Source organism: Psammomys obesus, unplaced genomic scaffold, assembly GCF_907164565.1.
Source record: "Psammomys obesus unplaced genomic scaffold, mPsaObe1.curated_primary_1811, whole genome shotgun sequence".
Taxonomy (NCBI): Eukaryota; Metazoa; Chordata; class Mammalia; order Rodentia; family Muridae; genus Psammomys; species Psammomys obesus.
The window spans coordinates 4637576-4655355 of NW_026596046.1; the positions used below are offsets into that span (position 1 = coordinate 4637576).

The 17780-nt window shown below is 43.7% G+C and overlaps 1 protein-coding gene across 1 annotated transcript; it reads left to right on the forward strand.

Moving 5' to 3' along the window:
- The first annotated feature begins 5149 nt into the window (after positions 1–5149).
- Snrpa1 (small nuclear ribonucleoprotein polypeptide A') lies at positions 5150–17538 on the forward strand. The gene is made up of 9 exons (XM_055623443.1): positions 5150–5283; positions 6981–7128; positions 8620–8698; positions 13537–13583; positions 13778–13880; positions 14462–14541; positions 14939–15014; positions 15120–15213; positions 17258–17538. The coding sequence occupies exons 1-9, from the start codon at positions 5202–5204 to the stop codon at positions 17314–17316; spliced, it is 768 nt and encodes a 255-aa protein (XP_055479418.1). The 5' UTR covers positions 5150–5201; the 3' UTR covers positions 17317–17538.
- The last annotated feature ends 242 nt before the right edge of the window (positions 17539–17780 follow it).

Here is a 17780-nt window from a genome sequence, read left to right on the forward strand (position 1 = left end):
ATAACTCATCTGGGGTCCGTTTGAACTACATCAGATTCAAGTCTCATGACTTTTTGATTCCCTGAAACACATATAAATTTTTAGTTTGCAAAATATATAAAAAGACTCAAAAAATAATATATTAATAATACAAAGAAAAAAAAGGTGAGGTGTTTGGTTTTTCAAGACAGGGTTTCATTGTATAGTCTTGGTAGTCCTTGAACTCACTCTTTAGACCAGGTTGGCCTTGAACTCACAGAGATCTGCCTGCCTCTCCCTCCTGCATGAGTGCCGAGTTTAAAGGCATGTTCCACCACCAACCAACCATTTTTTCTTTTTGTTTTGAGCCAGGGTTTCTCAGTGTAGCCTTGGCTGTCCTGGAACTTGCTCTGTAGACCAGCCTGGCCTCAAACTAGAGAACTGACTGTCTCTGCATCTTGAGTGCTGGGGTTAAAGGCGTGCACCATCACTGCCTGGTGCAAAAAAAAAAAATCTTTTTAGACATAAGATCTAACTAAGATTTCTATTTAAGAGCTATAAAGGACAAGAATAACCAACATAATGAGAAAAAAATGAAGCTTTGATGTTCTTTTATAAAGCATGTATTATTAAAACAGTATGATATAATGCAAATATACCCATGGAAGAGAATGTCTAGACCTTGACAAGCTTGGTTTTGACAAGAGTGGCTTCAGAGAGAAGTGAGGGAAGAATAGTCTTTGAATATGGCATTGAGTCAACGTAATTTTCAGATAATGTCTTAGTTGGGGCTTTATTGCTGTGAAAACACCCCCATGACTATAGCATTTTGTTTGTTTGTTTGTTTGTTTGTTTGTTTGGGTTTCGAGACAGGGTTGTTCTATGCAGCCTTGGCTGTCCCAGAACTCATTCTGGAGATCAGGCTGGCCTTGAACTCAGAGAGTCGCCTGGCCCTGCCTCCCAAGTGCTGGGGTTAAAGGCATGCACCACCATCACCTGGCTTGCCTGCAGCAACTCTTACAAAGGAAAACATTTAACTGGGGCTGGCTTACAGTTTCAGGGGTTTAGTCCATTATCATCACAGCAGGAAGCACAGCAGTGTGCAGGCAGACACGGTGCTGGAGAAAGAGCCTACAGTTCTACATTTTGATTCCCAAGCAGCAGAAGGAGACTGTGCACCACACTAGGCTTGGCTTGAGTACAGGAGATCTCAAAGCCCACCCCCACAGTGACACACTTCTTCTAATAGGGCCACATCTCCTCATAGTGCCACTGTTCTGCTGCTTGCCGGGGCTGAAACATGATCCCTCATTCAATTACATCTTCAGAAGACTTCTGTTTTCAGCAGTGTCTAAGCTTGAGCAAACTCACTCTAGACCAGGTGGCCTCAAACTCAGAGATCCACCAGCCTCTGCTTTCTGAGTGCTGGGATTAAAGGTGTGGCCCTAAGTTTTCCTTTGATTCCTTTTCACTTTTCTTTAATTCCCTTTCTTGTTTCCTTAATTATTTTTTCACAAGTTGGAAGCTTAGGTGGGTTCGGGTATTGCCCTGAGGTCACCACTCCCTATATTCCATTTAACATCTAGCTTTTCTTTACTTTTTATCTCCTTGAACACAGGATTTAACTCCATTTCATTTTTTGGTACCCCCTTTCTCCTCAAATGTACATTTTGTATTTTTCCTTTCTCAGCTTGGTCCTTTTCATTATTGATTTAAATAAGAGTGAACATTAATAACCAGACAACAGTTAGGCTATTTTGAGAGATTTTCTGCCAATGGAATTAATCTAAAACTCTTCATTTTACCCTCAGGCAAACTTTTTGAACAAGGGCGAAAAGCAGCCAAATTCTTCACCAAAATAGCACAAGAACAGTCTCTAGGCCATGTACTAAAATTCTTCTCTGAAACCTCTTCAGTCAGGCCCTAACAGTGACACTTCCTTCAACAATGGTACACCACCTAATAGTGCCATTCCCTATGAAAAGCATATTTTGAGCACTTTCTTCCTATACTGACTCCAGATACACTGCATGAGTGAGGCCTTCCTTTAGGTGTGCATTTCTAGACAAGTTTAACTGAATTAAAAAAAAATCCACCCTGAGTAAGATTGAGTAAGATTCTATGAGCTGGGTTCCAGGTCAAATAAAGAAATAAAAGGGAGATAGATACAGCATTCATTTCTCTCTGCTTCCTAACTGCAGAGACAATATGACAGCTGCCTCAAACACCTACAGCCAACTCTTCCTCTATCTTACTCACCATGATGATGTATATCCTAACTGTAAGCCAAAAGAAATGTTTCCACCATTAAATTGTTTTTATCAGGCAAAAAGCATAAACCAAGGTGAAGGGCTAGGAAACAGATCAGCAATGAAGAGCACTTGCTGCACCAGCATTAGAACCAGAGTCCCCAAGGCCCACATAGAAAGCCAGGTGTGGTACTGTGGGCCTGTAACCCCAGCACTCCCAGTGCTGGGGGATTAAGTGGATATAGACACTGAAGGATCACTGTTGTCTTTAGGCAAAATCTCAAATGTTTGATTTTACCAATAGTCAGGAACCAGATGCTGGGGTGAAAGCCTACTACCTCAGAGAGGCAGAGAAAGCTCCCAGCTGACCTTCCTACTCAGCTGAAGTCCCAGAAGGAATAGGCCCTTCCCCTTCTCCATGCTGTCTAAAAAAAAACCCTTCAAACTGAATGCTCCCCACCCCCTTCTACTTCCTGCGCATCTCTCTATCTGTCCCCTGGACTTTCTTTTACTCTATGTTTTTGCTTCCTATGTTCATTCCCTGTCAACTGTTTGCTTGCTCTGCCTCTTGACCTACAGTTGATTTTACTTAATCCTGTTCACAGATAGCTCTTAGATTAAAGGTGTGTGCTAGGGCGGAGCCATACCACAACTAGAAACAGGTTTTTCCAGCACATAATCTCAGGACTCACAATGATCAAATATCACTGAGGGATTTCTCATTGCCAGCCTATGTCTAGTTTCAATGAAAGACCCCATCTGAAGGGAGTAAGACAGAGTACTAGAGCAGGACACTTACTTACTCTTCTGCCCTCCAGATGCTCACAGGTAGGTGCATCCACAGACACGTGCATTTACTACATACACACACACACACACACACACTCATACACACACACACAAATCAAAACACAATGATTAGCTAGGTATGGTGGTGAAATGGTCCATGTGAGATAGTTATTGACAATCACACTAACTGAGCCACTTAGGTGTATCTAAAATCTTTTATTGGCTGGAAATCAAGTTTGGGCTCATGCTTCTTGGTGCTGAAGCTCAGGGGTACAGAAGTTTTAAAGATGAAAACCACAATTACATCAGTGTTGGGGGAGCAGTCAGAGCAACTCTGTCTTTTTACAAGATTAGTGGTATTTTCCAGGCAACACATAACAATTATTTCTGATTTGTACTTCCTCTTAATTCTTTGAGTTTTATTTTATTTTTTTCCTGCACAATCATCAGTTATTCAGATTAATACATCTGTACTATGATCAGGGACATGAACAGTCCCAAAAACATTGCCAAGGATTGTGGCCATTGGAGGCAGAGGGGAAACTGTGGACTGTCTAGACACAAAATAGAGTCAGGACAAGGTGGCGTTACTTTAGCCATTTTAGTGTTCTATCAGTAACCACAGCCCTTGGTAGACTGAGTTGGGAGTATTGCAGTGATGTACAGGCCAACGTGAGCTACAGTGTGAAACCCTGTCTGAAAATAACCAAAACCAGGGATGGGAATGTGGCTCAGTACTTACTTCAGCATGCACAGAAACCCAGGTTCCATTCCTACCACTACATAAATTTACTCTAATAATCCTAGCACACGGAGGTGGAGGAAGGAGGGTGAGATGTTCAAAATCATCCTCAGGTCAGTCATTCTAGGACTCAGCAGTTAATATTGCCTACAGCTCTTTTCAAGGGACCTGAGTTCAGTTCCCAGCAACCACCTGTAACTCTAATTTCAGAGAATCTGGCACCTCTGGCCTTTGTGGGTATTTGCACCTATGTGCACAAAACCACAGAGCTACACAGGTAATTTAAGCAAAACAACAACAACAACAAAAATGCTTAAGAAGTGCTTTCTGCTCTTGCAAAAGACCAGAGTTCAACTTTAACACACGTCTACAGGATCACAACGGCCAACTCCAGGGAATGTCAGGCCAAAAGTCTCCCCTGTACCCCCACACAGATGGCATCTACTCTAATTAATAAGCTATAATAATAATAAAAAAAAAGCACACTGATTTGTGGAATTAGGCTCCTGGTGGCCTTTGGGGACAGAGGCCAAGCAAGGTTCCGCAGGTACGGTGTGTTCCCTGATTTGTGTGCTCTCCTGAGTAGCCCTGGGTGTCCTGGAACTGGCTCAGTAGAACAGATGGCCTCCACCTCAAGAGATTCACCTCCCTCCGCCTCGCACGTGCTGGGATCACAGGCATTCTCCACCACGCCCGGCCTTCAATATGAATATCACTTAAGATTTATTTTATTTTTATGTGTGTATGTGTATCCTTGCGATGGCGGGTGTCCGATGAGGCTAGAAAAAGGCCAAGAATCCTCAGAGGTTGGAGTTGCAAGCAGTTGTGAGGCGACCAGCTAGTACTGGAATGCTAACTAAAATCCGCTGCAAAAGCAGCAAGCGCTCTTAACTTCTAAGCCATTTGACCAGCCCCTCGATATGAATACTTAAATGTCTGGAGGCCCAAAGTCCAGCCTCAAGCTTTAAGGTGATTGTAACAGGTCGTATGTGTCAGGTCCTAAGGCAATCCACCGACTGACCCTGCCCGGTATCTATGGGATGCCCAAGTCAAGCGCTTAGGTACCTGACGCCCTGGATCCTTCACGGAGTCTCTGGGTGACTGTTGGGTGGAGAAGTTGGTGGGAGTGGGAATGGGGTGGGGGGAGGAACAGTTCCAACTACCCCTCCTTCGAGGTGCACTGACGTGAGAGGAAGGGCGCCTCTCGCGTGTCCTTATCTTTAGACACAAACGTCTGGAATCTGGGCTCTCCACACTCCCGAGGCACGATCCACCCGGGGAACCCACAATCCAAGCCGACGATCGTACCGCCCGGCTGCGCTTTCGATTGCTCTGGCCTAGTGTTCGAGTTGCGCTGAGCTCCGATTGGTGCTGTCTGGCAGCGCAGCGCGGTGCACTCTGGGACGCCGCACTGGCGGGAGGCGCAGGCCGGTGGCCGAGGCGACGACGCGGGCGGCAACAGGATGGTGAAACTAACGGCGGAGCTGATCGAGCAGGCGGCGCAGTACACCAATGCTGTGCGGGACCGAGAGCTGGACCTCCGGGGTGAGTCGGGCGGGGAGCAGTCCCTGCCTGGGCCCCGGCGTGCGGCTGCGAGAAGCCGGCCCCGCCGCGTGCGCCGAGGCCGGAGGCCGGCCCCCGGGCCTCCCACCGGGTCTCGGGGTGCCGGCGACCGACGGTCTCGCGGGACCCTTTGGGACTGTCTCTTACCCGTGCTCCTGCTGGCAGACACGGCGCCTCGATTCCCTCTCCGGTCCGTACTCGTTAGGCTTTGCCTCGCGTGTTCAGCAGCCTGAACTGTTTGAGGGGTAGGGAAATAGAAAACGGCGCCTACGGGACGGCGGCCGGCGAGGCTTTAGCCAATGGGTTACTGTGACACGTGAGGGTAGGTCGGACACATGCCGCAGTTATCCTAGTTGTCCAGTAATTCTCGTTTGGCTTTGTTCGTGTGTTTTTGAGACAGCGTGTAGTCCGAGCTGGCATCAAACAGCCTTGTAGTCAAGGACTTCCTCGAACTTCGTACCCTCTTCCGTCCACTTCCCGGGTGCTGGGTTTAAGTGCGTGCACCGTATTTAAACCCGAGTGCTGGGCTTAAATGCGTGCACCATGTTTATGTGGTGCCTCGGATGAGCCCAGGATTTTGTGCCCGCTAGGCAAGCCACTCGTCCTACTGAGCCACATCCGCCCCTGACCTTTCGCTTTTATAAAGGTGTTTTTAAAACTGAGGTGTTGGACCAAGGCTAAACGGTCACTTCCGTGTGTGGGGTGGTGGACACTCTCACCTGTTCAGCTCTGACAACAATAGAGCTTGGTTATTAAAACGTTGAGAGCGCAGGCATTAGCTTGTCAAGGGATGGCTTTGAAAGGGGTGAAGGCTATGAGACTGACCTGAGGCAACCACGGTTTCAGGGCGTTATGCACTGCCATTTGCTAAAATTTCTTGCTGACCTGTGGGCAATCCTAGTGCTTTCATTTGTTGAACTTAACTTTCTCAGAGAAAAGTCCGGTGCAGGAGAATCTGGATCCTCCTACTGCCCTGGCGCATTTTTGGTCTCTGCTGTGTCTCTGAAGACCGTGCAGCCTCGAGAATACTTGTTTTGGTGTTTTATTGCACTCTCTCACAACTGAATGGTGTACTTCACTCCTTTTCTTTCTATAGTACCTAGCTGGATTTTTATGCCCATTAGACAATCACGGGGATGCTCACAATGCGATTCGTAGTTGCATATAAACCATTTTTGGCCCTGGCCATTTTTGGAGCTGGCGGGGAAGAGCGTGAGTTGGGATATCTTGAGGATACACTGCTGAGTTATGTGACAGATTGAGAACACCTGTCAGGAGTGCCCGGACAAGGCTTGGGCATAACAGTAAGTAGTTGAAAGTGTTAATTTTTTGTCGTGAAGCCTAGCAACTCTAAGGACTTAGAACAGTCTGAATACCTTGTAGATGGTCTTGTAAAACGTGGGCACCAGTACTAGTAAAAATGCCCATCTGTTCCTGCTCTTCCTGCAGCCTCTTCGAGTTTACTGCGAGACTGCAAGCCTCATGGCACAAAGGACCCCACATTACCTCATTGTCATTTATCTTTAGTGTTTTTGTACACTGCTTGACACGGTACCAGGGCCAGGTTAATACTTCCTGAATGAAAGCTCTGACTCAAATCACCATCAAACACTCCTCCTATTTTTAGGAGTTTTCCTTTATATTAATATTTGTTTTATGGATCTCTTCCTCTCCTACAGGATATAAAATTCCAGTCATTGAAAATCTAGGTGCTACCTTAGACCAGTTTGATGCTATTGATTTTTCTGACAATGAGATCAGGAAACTGGATGGTTTTCCTTTGTTGAGAAGACTGAAAACGTTATTAGTGAACAACAACAGAATTTGGTGAGTGTCTGCCAGTAAGAATACCTTTTTTTCCCTGAAGTAGACATTACAATGTACCCTGAAGACTTTTTTTTTTTCTATTTTAACGTATGTTAGTGTATTGCCTGCAGGTGTGTCTACCACATATCTGCCTAGTGCCTTTGGAAGCCAGAAGAGGGTGCCAGTTTCACTGGAGCTGGAGTTGAATACAGTTGAGCTTCCCCAGGTGCTAGGAATAGAAGCTGTGTCCTCAGGAAGAGCAGCCAGAGTTCTGAGTTGCTGAGCCACCTCTCTGGCCACTTTATGTCTCCTAAAGGAGAAATGAATAGAGCACTTTTCCTACGAGATTGGGGTATTAACTTGGTCGTTGGTTTGCCCTTACTTGCCACTCTTCAGAGAGCTTAAATATTTGGAACTGATACTAAACTTTGAAGTTAAGACATGTTGCTATGTATTTATTTTAGATTCTAGAGCAGATCAGAATAAAAATATTTATAAAGGACAGGTATAATTTTTTCTGCATTTAATCTTAACACTTTGGAGTTTGAGTCAGGCGGATCTCTGTGAGTTCAAGACCAGTGTTGTTTATAAAGCAAGTTCCAGCCAGTGCTAATGAAGTGATACTACTTTTCACTGAGTGCCTATACTTCATATATCCTGCTGTTTTTTTTTTGTTTTGTAGTTGTTTTCTAGAATATAATTTTATGAAATTAAGATCCTATTTGTTTTGTTTTGTTTTGTTTTGTTTGTTTGAGACAGGGTTTCTGTGTGTACCTCTGGCTGTCCTGAAACTCACTCTGTAAACCACACTGGCCTCGAACTCAGAGATCTGACTTCCTCTGCTTCCCAAGCACTAGGATTAAAGGCGTGTGCCGCTACCACCCAGTGAGCAAGGCTTTTATTAAGAAAAGAATCCAGGGGCTGGAGACCTGGCTCAGTTTAAGAGTACTAGCTGCTCCGGTTCCAGAATACCTGGGTTTTTTACTAGACCAACATGGAAGCTTACAACTCCAATTCCAGGTAGTCCTAAACCCTGGCTTCTACAGGTACCAAGAACAAAATTGGTATGTGACGTAAGTGCATACCATACACATACAAAAGCACTGAGTGATATTTTTTGGAGAAGCCATTTTCATGATTAACCATTGTCTTCTGATGAATGTCTTACCCCCAGCTCTCTGACTACTGAATTACCGAGTTTTGAGGTTTTTTTTAACAAAAAGTTGTAAATCGCCTAAGTAGTTTTTTTCTACCCCAGAATCTCGCCTTTCCTTGAGTTGCACCAGACCCAGTGCAGGCAATGGAAAGACTCTCAGGAGACATGGATTTGAGGTCATCGTACCTGTCACTGACCCTGTACCTCAGACCAGGCTCCATCTTTGATGGTTTCCCTGAGATAGGGAGTGGGAGAAGGGTATTCTAACATTGAGGTGTTAAATACTTGCAGGGGTGGAGATAAATGTTAGCGCATTCAATTTTTGTTTTCACCGAGACCCTTTATTTTTATTTTAGCCGTATAGGTGAGGGACTTGATCAGGCTCTTCCCTGTCTCACAGAACTCATTCTCACCAACAACAGTCTAGTGGAACTGGTAAGTTGAATGGAGAAAACGCTTTAAAGGGCAAGGTTAAGGGTACTTCCTGCTTCAAAAAATTATCTACTAGTTTCTCTTTGGGTTTTTTCCTAATTATTATTGTTGTCGTAGTGGTTTGGTTGTGGTTTGGGACTTGGCAAGGCATTTGGCTTATAAATGCCACAGCTGTCTTTGCCCACTCAGGTGTACCTTTTGATTTTTGATTCCGTGGAGTCTTAGGCGAGCGCAGTCTAGTTTATCAGTCACTGTCACTAGTGCTTCTGAGGGTCTGTTGAAATGTTTCTTTCCCTTCATGTATAAACAGACTCATGTTTTGTAGTTGCAGTGTTCAGTGCGGTACCCTAATCTCAGTTTCTAGGTGAGGTAGGCAGAACTGTAAAGTACCTGCCAGATTTCAGACTTAGTATTAAAAAATGAAGGTTTTGTAAACTTTCTTAGTGGCTTTTTATATCCATGGAGCATTGAAATTTTAGATAAGAGGTTAAATTTGGTTTTATCCATTTTCTTATGTTAACATAGCTACTAGCAAGTTTTAAATTGTTTGGGTCTGATGAGATAAAGTGCTTTCCACGTGAGCATGAGGACCTGGGTTCTAACAAGCAAGCAGGCAAGCAAACAAACTGGGCAAGGTGGCTCTAGTCTGCAGTTCAAGCACTGGGAGGCAGAGTGAGATCCTTCGGGCTCACTGGCCAGCCAGTGTAGCTGTTCCTGTATATACCTACTGAAAGTGATACGTTAAGATTATCATATCATAATAACAGATTCTGTTGCCTGGCTGGATTTTTGTCAGCTTAGATTTTTGTTTTGTTTTGCCCTTTATTTTTTGAGATAGGGTTTCTCTGTGTAGCCCTGGCTATGCTAGACTCAGACCAGGCTGGCCTCGAACTCAAAGAGATCAGCCTGCATCTGCCTCCAAAGTGCTAGAATCCAAGGCGTGTGCTACCACCTCCAGCCTAGTTTTAGGTATCTTAATACATACAGGTTTTTAATTTGTTAGTATTTTCCTGGTAACTGAACCTTTTGATTAGCTTTTTTGGGACCTGTCTCTGTTAAATACTGTTTGACTTGGAGGTTAATGTCATGTAATAATAATATGCCCAAATAAAGTTTTCAGTTTTTGTTTTTTGTCTTGTTTTGGTTTTGGTTAAATGCTCCATGACAAGTCTTTTTCATCCAGAATTAACTTTCTTTCACTTTTGTTGTCTCTTAAAAAACTGCATATGATAGGATTTTTTTTTTAATTTTTAAATTTATTTTATGTGTTCGTGGGGCCTGCATACATATATGTGTACCACATGTGTGACTGGTGCCCACAAAGCTCAGAAGAGGATCAGATCCCCTAAAAACTGTAGCTACAGATGGCTGTGAGTCACCACATGGGTCCTGGGAATCTCACCTGGATTCTAGGCAAGAATAAGAAGTACTCTTAACCACTAAGCCATCCCTCTAGCCCCTATGATAGGATTTTTTAAAAATCTGCTGTTATATCTGTCTTTTAATGCATCGCCTATATCTTATCTACATTTAATGGTATTGCTGGCATGTCCCAGTTTGTCTTTCTCTGGGTCATCTGCCCTCTGTTTATTATTATCGTTATTGTGTATGTATGCATGTGCATGGTCTCTGTCATTTCAGTTTTCCTTCAAATGGCTTGGAAATTATTTGCTGTATCTACTTCTATTCTTAGTCAGCAACTTCATTAGTTTAAAGTCAACCAATAATTATTCTTTCTAACGTGATATTTTTACTCTTTGAGAATTTAATACATGTATACAATTTTGGTCATACTTACCCCCAATGCTTCCCATATCTCTGCACACCTCACAATTTCATTTCCTCCCTTTTTTTGTGAGGTAGGGTGTTTCTGTAGATCCTCCTGCCTCTGCCTCCTGAGCCACCAAACCCATCGCGCGCGCGCACACACACACACACACACACACACACACACACACACACACACTTTTTGGTTTTCAAGACAGGTTTGTCTGTGTAGCCTTGGCAGTCCTCCTGGACTCGATTTGTAGACCAGGCTAGCCTCAAACTCAGAGATCTGCTTCCCTAAGTACTGGGATTACAGGTGCTAGCTACCATACTGCCCCTCCCCCCCCACTCTTTTTTTTTAACCCACCATGTCCTATTCATGCTGGCCACATACACAGGGGTGTGGAGCCATCTACAGGAGAAAGGCTGCCCTACCAGGAGCCACACCCTTAAAGAATACTGACTCTCCTTCCCCAGTTGCCCTACCTGTGAATGGGCTATCTTGGTCTTGTGCAGATGACCACAACCACTGTGAACTCAGTAAGTGTAGTGGTCCTGGCGTGTCCAGGAAACACTGTATGGCCCATTTTTCTGTCTTTCCATTGCCCTTCCTCCTCAATAGTCTGTGGAAAAGAGGTATGGAATAGATGTCCCGTTGTGGCTCAGCCCTCCAGAGACACTTATTCTCTATACTTTGGCCTGCTGTGAGTTTTTTCATAAACTGCCATCCACTCCACAAAGAAACCCCTCTGATGAGGTCCAAGAACTACACTACCAACCTGTGGGGCTAGAGATACTTATTTAGAGGGCAGTTTGATACTGTGTCCAGTTAGCAAAATAATAATGGTCGTCTACCCCTAGAGCCTGTGAGCTCTCAGCTAGCCACATTTATTGTAGCAGGCATGCATTTTCTCCTGTGGAAGTAGGTCTTAAATCAGAAAACAATTGTTTATGCTGTAACTTCGTGAGACCACTGCGCCCATGGGTATATCTTGCCACATGGTTGTTACTGAGCTGACAGTATTCACAGCTGGGGAAGACTGTGATGACTTTCCTTTCCTAGCACCTTCTGGTACTGTGAAAGCTAGCCAGCTGGGAGAAAGCTTCTGGTCGTTACAAACTCGGTTTCTCATGTCTGTGACAAAAGTGTGTGTTGCTTTCACCAATAGGGTCTTACCATCGGATTTTGGTAGACAACCAAGATCAACCTGTATTGTATTTTGAGACAGTCCCATAACCTTGTCACCCAGGCTGACTTACAACTTATATGTAGCCTACATTGGCCTTGAACTCCTCACTACAGTCTTCCTGCCTTAGCCTCCAAATGCTGGGATTGCAGGCATGAGCCACTATACCCAGTTTTAAAGCCAGCACTCTCCTGGCACACAGGTGGGGGGGATAATAGGTCCTAGCAGGGGATCTTTTTAGAACGAGTGCCTTAGGTGATACAGTATAGAATCAAAAACTGAATCTAGGACCTTTAGGATGCTAGGTAAGCCCTGCCCCCCAAGCTACAGCCCAGCTATTTTTTTTTAAACCCATCTGTCATTGTATTCTGTACTGGGTATGTATAACAGACGCTTTAGGGGATTTGTTGTTGTTTGTTTGATCTTTGTGACAGTGCACCAGTTTTCAAGCTCTAGCTCTCCCTCTGATAGTATGAAAATGGCTGCTTGCTTTCTGAGAACTGTTTTCTGTCACTGCTTTTTAAAATTGTGAGCCACTTCAGAAAGATACATGTCATCCATTTACAAGGCCACACTGACCTTCTCTGTTTCCTTCCAGTTTTGTGCTGCAGAAGTCAGTACTTGCTACTGCTTTCGTCTGTGCTATTTCCCAATGTCCCTCTTGAGTTACTCGATTTAGGTCTATTCCAAGTTTTTCCTTAGTGCAGGAGTTTGTCCTGAAAGGGACACACTTTGACCAACGAGGATTATAGCACATTATCCCAGATGGGAGAAGATATGACAAGTGTAAGGATCCACATTGCTATAGCCCCATCACACCCTAGCCGATCTCCCTGCACTTACTATTGATCATGCAGATCTTTGGGAAGCTATTCTCAAATCTGTCATCTCTGGGCTATACAGAGGTCTCTGGTTTATCACATGCCTTCTTGCCTTCCCTCTTTCTTTCTATACAAATACTGTGCAAGTCCTGTAGCTGGGGTCCCTACCTATTCCCAATATAGAGAATACCTTGTTTAGTTTGCTTGTAGCCTTTGGTAGTAGACTTTTAGTGTTGCTCTATTTGTTCCATTATAGTTTCCAGGACAATTTGGGAAGAGTTGAGAATATGTGGCCCTGGCTGGCCTTAACTCACTACATAGAATAGGCCTCAAACTCACTAAGAGCTGTCTGTCTCTGCCTCCCCAGTGCTGGGATAAAGACCTGTGCCACCATGACTGCCACCATGCCACCATAATTTTTTAAGCTCTGCTGTTCACCTTGGCTTTGAAAACATTTGAAGAGATGGAGGCGGGGGTGTGCTAGGATAACAGTACCTTTTCAAAGAGAATACTTCCCAAGGCCACTTAGGGATACACTAATAAGAAAGGACATTTTACACCAGGTGTGGCACCATGTACCCATAATTCCAGCGTTTGGGAGGATCGGGATTGAAGACCATCCTAGGCTTCGTAGCAAGCTCAAGGCCAGCCCAAGCTATAGGAGATTCTGTCTCAAACAACAAAAACCCCACGTTAGACCAAGATCTTGGCTTGAGGTTCCCGTATAAATAGCTTGCTCCAAGTAAGTCCCCGGCGTTAGCCTTGGTTTCATTTTTGAGTCACTGCTTAGCAACCATTTTGAGATTGCTATAGGAACATTTTTTTTCTTTTATTGACGCGGGTGCTGTTTCCATCAAGACTTAAAGAAGCCAGAATATATTATTCACTGGTTTATTCAGTGGAAGATAAGCAGTTGTGTTGTATTAGTATTGGACTAGGTGCCAGGGCAGTAAAAAATAAGTAAAAGATGGTGTGGCTGATCGCTTCAAAGATACTCGTCATTTCAGACTCTCAGATCAGTAGCATGTCTATCGGCCTTGTTCTTACTGCAAATTTTATTTCATAGGGTGATCTGGACCCATTGGCATCTCTCAAATCACTGACATATCTAAGGTATGAAAACTAGTTGTGAAATGACACCTTCAGGCTGCTAATAACCGCTCTTCCCTGGATGGTATGTGTTACTTGCGACAGTGAAGTAGGAAGAGTGGCAAGCTTTCTCTTGACGTGTAGACATCACACTTTTTCAACTGACCCTCTGACATGGAATGCTGTGACTAAGATTACCACTGCCCTCTTTCTTACAGCATCCTAAGAAATCCTGTAACGAATAAGAAGCATTACCGACTTTATGTGATTTACAAAGTGCCACAAGTCAGAGTGCTGGACTTTCAGAAGGTGAAACTAAAAGTGAGTATTACGCACTGGCCGGGAGTCTAGAATTTCCTTCATGCTTTCATTGCCGAGTTTTTGAAGTTGCTTTATAAGTAAATTTTACCATTACTTTGAAATATAACGTGTGCGAAAGAAAACATTAAGTCAGGGTTGTCTGTTATTGTTTTGTTGGAGTTACTTTGTTTTGTTTTGGTTTGGTTCTCTTAGCAGTTTATGGTAGGGCTTTGTTGGCCATTCCAAAGTTGGCCAAATGCTAGAACTACACAGTGAATTGTCTGCTTAGATATTTTCAAGGGAGCGCAGTATAATCCAGCTTTGAGCAGCTCTGCCTGTTAGAATGGCTTTTCCATTGTAAGAAGTGCTAATTCATCTCTGTAGTCTCTTGGGAGTCCCTCTTTAAAGCTTGAAGGGGGGCTTTTTGAGAGCTTTGCCTGAGGTCAGACCACTGTGTCTCCTAATTTAAAGTTGGCTTTTGGTGTTTTTACCAACCCAGAATACTTGAGGAGAATTCTCTGAATTCCGTGTTTTCTGAGGAATGCATCTCAATGCATGTGGTATTCCTATTTCGATTAACTCTGTGTGTGGTGTTGCTGTAGGAGCGACAGGAAGCAGAGAAAATGTTCAAGGGCAAACGGGGTGCACAGCTTGCAAAGGATATTGCCAGGAGAAGCAAAACGTAAGACACGGATATCCAACTTAACTCCACTTCACCTTCAGAAACACTGTCTGTTTGGCAGTTTGCCTCCTACAAAATTAAACCCAAAACTCTGGTTAGTGTGGTTTTACATTTGAATGATGATGGCATCTGGCCATTTATGGTCAGTACATCACGGGACATTTCTACCAGGTTAGCAGAGCATATATTTTGGTTTACGTCTTAATGTGGTGTTAAACATCCTGTTTTTCCTATAGGAAGGTGGATTTGGGTGGTGTTTCTGAAGGAGAGAGTTCTTGTATCAGTTTGTTAACAAAGATAAGATACTACACTGGTTGAATTACTTTCAAAAGCTTTTGAAAGTAAGAGAAGCAGCTTGCATCAGTCAGAATGTAACGATTATATTCTCTCTTCAAAGTTTTAATCCAGGTGCTGGTTTGCCAACTGACAAAAAGAAAGGTGGGCCATCTGCAGGAGATGTGGAAGCGATCAAGGTAAGGGTGTGTTCAGGTTGGGGCTGTGGGAAAGTTGCTGGGGTGATTTCTGCAGTGTCTTCTGGGTGGTTGTCATCACCCGTCTCCCTTTCCTGTGTCCTCTAGAACGCCATAGCGAATGCGTCGACCCTGGCTGAAGTTGAGAGGCTGAAGGGCTTGCTACAGTCTGGCCAGATACCAGGCAGAGAGCGCAGAACAGGTCAGAAGACTGTTCTAGAACAACACAAACTTCAGAACAACACACCAGAATGATTACAAAGTACTGTGTGGCAGGCATGATGACAGCAGGCCTGAATTGAGGCAAGAGGGTCAGGGGTTAAAGGTCATTCTTGGCAAGAAAACAAGTTTGAGACAAGCCTGGACTATACAAGACCCTTTCTCAAAAAAGACAAAAAAAACAAAACAAACAAAAAAGAGAAAAGGAAGGAGGGAGGGTCCCGAGAGAAAGTTAAACCATTGGGATATTTATGGAGTCTTTACAAGTTGTAGTAAACTCTTTCATAACATGGAAAGAACAAAGTTCTAAAGGTGAGTGAACTTGTAAGTCACATGCTATATAATGGACATTTTGGTGGACTGGTATACTGCATGCACAATAGCGATCCCAGAGGGTAATAGCTTAAAATTCCCTCAGCCAAGCAAGGCATGGTGACACACGCCATAATCCCACCACTCAGGAGGCAGAGGCAGGTGGGTCTCTGTGAGTTTGAGGCCAGCCTGCTCTATAGAGTGAGTTCCAGGACAGCCAAGGCTACATAGAGAAACCCTGTCTCAAAAAACAAAAAAAAAATTCCCAGAACATAATCCCTGTAAAGCAAGATATTCCTGTCTTTGGTAAGTTAGTGGTCTAGCACAGACTGGCTAAGAGCCTCTCCAGTGCTGTCCTTGGGCACTAAATCCAGGTGTCTTCATCTCAGGTGAGTGTTTCCATCTTAAATTTATGGTAAGTACTGTTCTCAGAAGTTTGGGAGGACCGATGGTTGTACTTAGCACAGGGCACGTGTTTGTGGGTGTTAACTAGTCTGTTGTTTGTGTCAGACAGCATGTTGAGGACTAGAGATGCACTCTGCAAGTGAAGTAAACTCGTATTACACATTTTGGCATGAGTATCCCTGGGGTTACTACTGAGACAGCTTACCAAGGATCAGTATTTTTGAGCTGCTTTGTTTTTTAGTTTTTGTGACCTGCTGAGTTTAGTGATGGTTGCTCACATGAGTATGGGGTAGGGGTGTTCCCTGCAGCAAGGGCAACTTACAGGGACTGCACTGCTGAAGAAGATGATTCTTCTCACCTCAGCAGCTGTCGATTGCCAATAGCTTCTCAGGGAGAGGGTATACGATCTTTTAAAGAACTGTGTACTGTGGGCCCTGGGGGACATGCAAGGTAAAATTATTTATGTAATAACTCCAAGGTGTTTGCTCTTTCCATTTAGTAGCATCTGCACTGGTGGGTAAAAACTGCTGGTTCCTCAGCAAGGAGGCCAAGTGATGGAGTTCAGTGATAAATATCCAAGTCCCTGAGTTCAGTACCCGACAGTGTTTATTTCCGATGATAAAAGTGAAGATTTTAAGCAAGAGGAAAATTTGGGCTGGGGATGCAAATCTGCTAGAGCCTAAGACCCTGGGTTCAAGCTTCACCATTACAGAACGACATCTAAAGAAAGAAAATGTAGGTCCGCATTTTAATGTGGACATCTTCATGGTACTACAAACATTTCTGGGGAAATCAGTGGGAATACTAATGATCAGGAAATGATTCAACATTTGAAAGGTGTACAGAATGCAGTAAAAGAACTTTTCCAAATATTCAAGTGATTTTTCAAATATTCAGGTGAGTACGAGGGACATTCAGAGTCCTGGATAGCGTAGTGGCCTGCAGATAAGAATGGGGAATTTCTCGTTCCCCTTGTGAACTAGCTGTAAGAAGCTACTACTTCAGCCAAGCAAGCTTTGGTAGCTTCCCTAAACATTTGAATGAGCAAAACTTTTGGTAGGTGGTTAGCTGTTGTTTTCAAACAGGGTCTCTATATAGCTCCTGGTTGTCCTGAAACTATCACCATGCTCAGACTGGACTCAAATTCAGAAATCTGCAAAAATCTGACACAAATTGTGTAGTATGATTAACAACTGTGTGTGTACTTTCATTCATTTTTTTTTAATCAATGTGTATGTGACAGATAATCAATGTGAGTGGACAGATAATACAAAACTAACCTGACTTCTGGTTTTGTGGGTTTTTTTCAGGGCCGAGTGATGATGGTGAAGAAGAGCTAGAAGAAGACACTGTGACAAATGGGTCCTGAGCTCTGTGGCAGATGATCTGATGAGCTCTCTCGGGACAAGTCTTTTTTTTTTTTTTTTTTTTGAGCATGGATTAACAGCCTTGCTTGTATGAGCAACAAGGAATCTGTCAGCATTGCTGAATGCTCAAAACTACTGCTGATAATTTTTTAATATGAACCTTGAAATAAAAATACCAGTTTTCTACAAATGGTAAAATAAAAGCCACTTACTGTGCTGCCAAATTGTGTGTTGTATGTCTGCAGTGAGGTGAAGGTGGTATTTATGTTGGAAGTTGGGGATGAATGGTGTTTCTGAATAGACAATACTCTTGCTTATGAAGTACTACAGGTTCTTTGTAAAGGCAGGCAGGTTTTTGAACTCGACAAATAGGCATTCTTTGAACTTTTTAATTAAACACACACACATGTGCACGCACACACAAGCATCTCACAAATCAGTTAAAAGTAATTTGAAAAATTCTAAG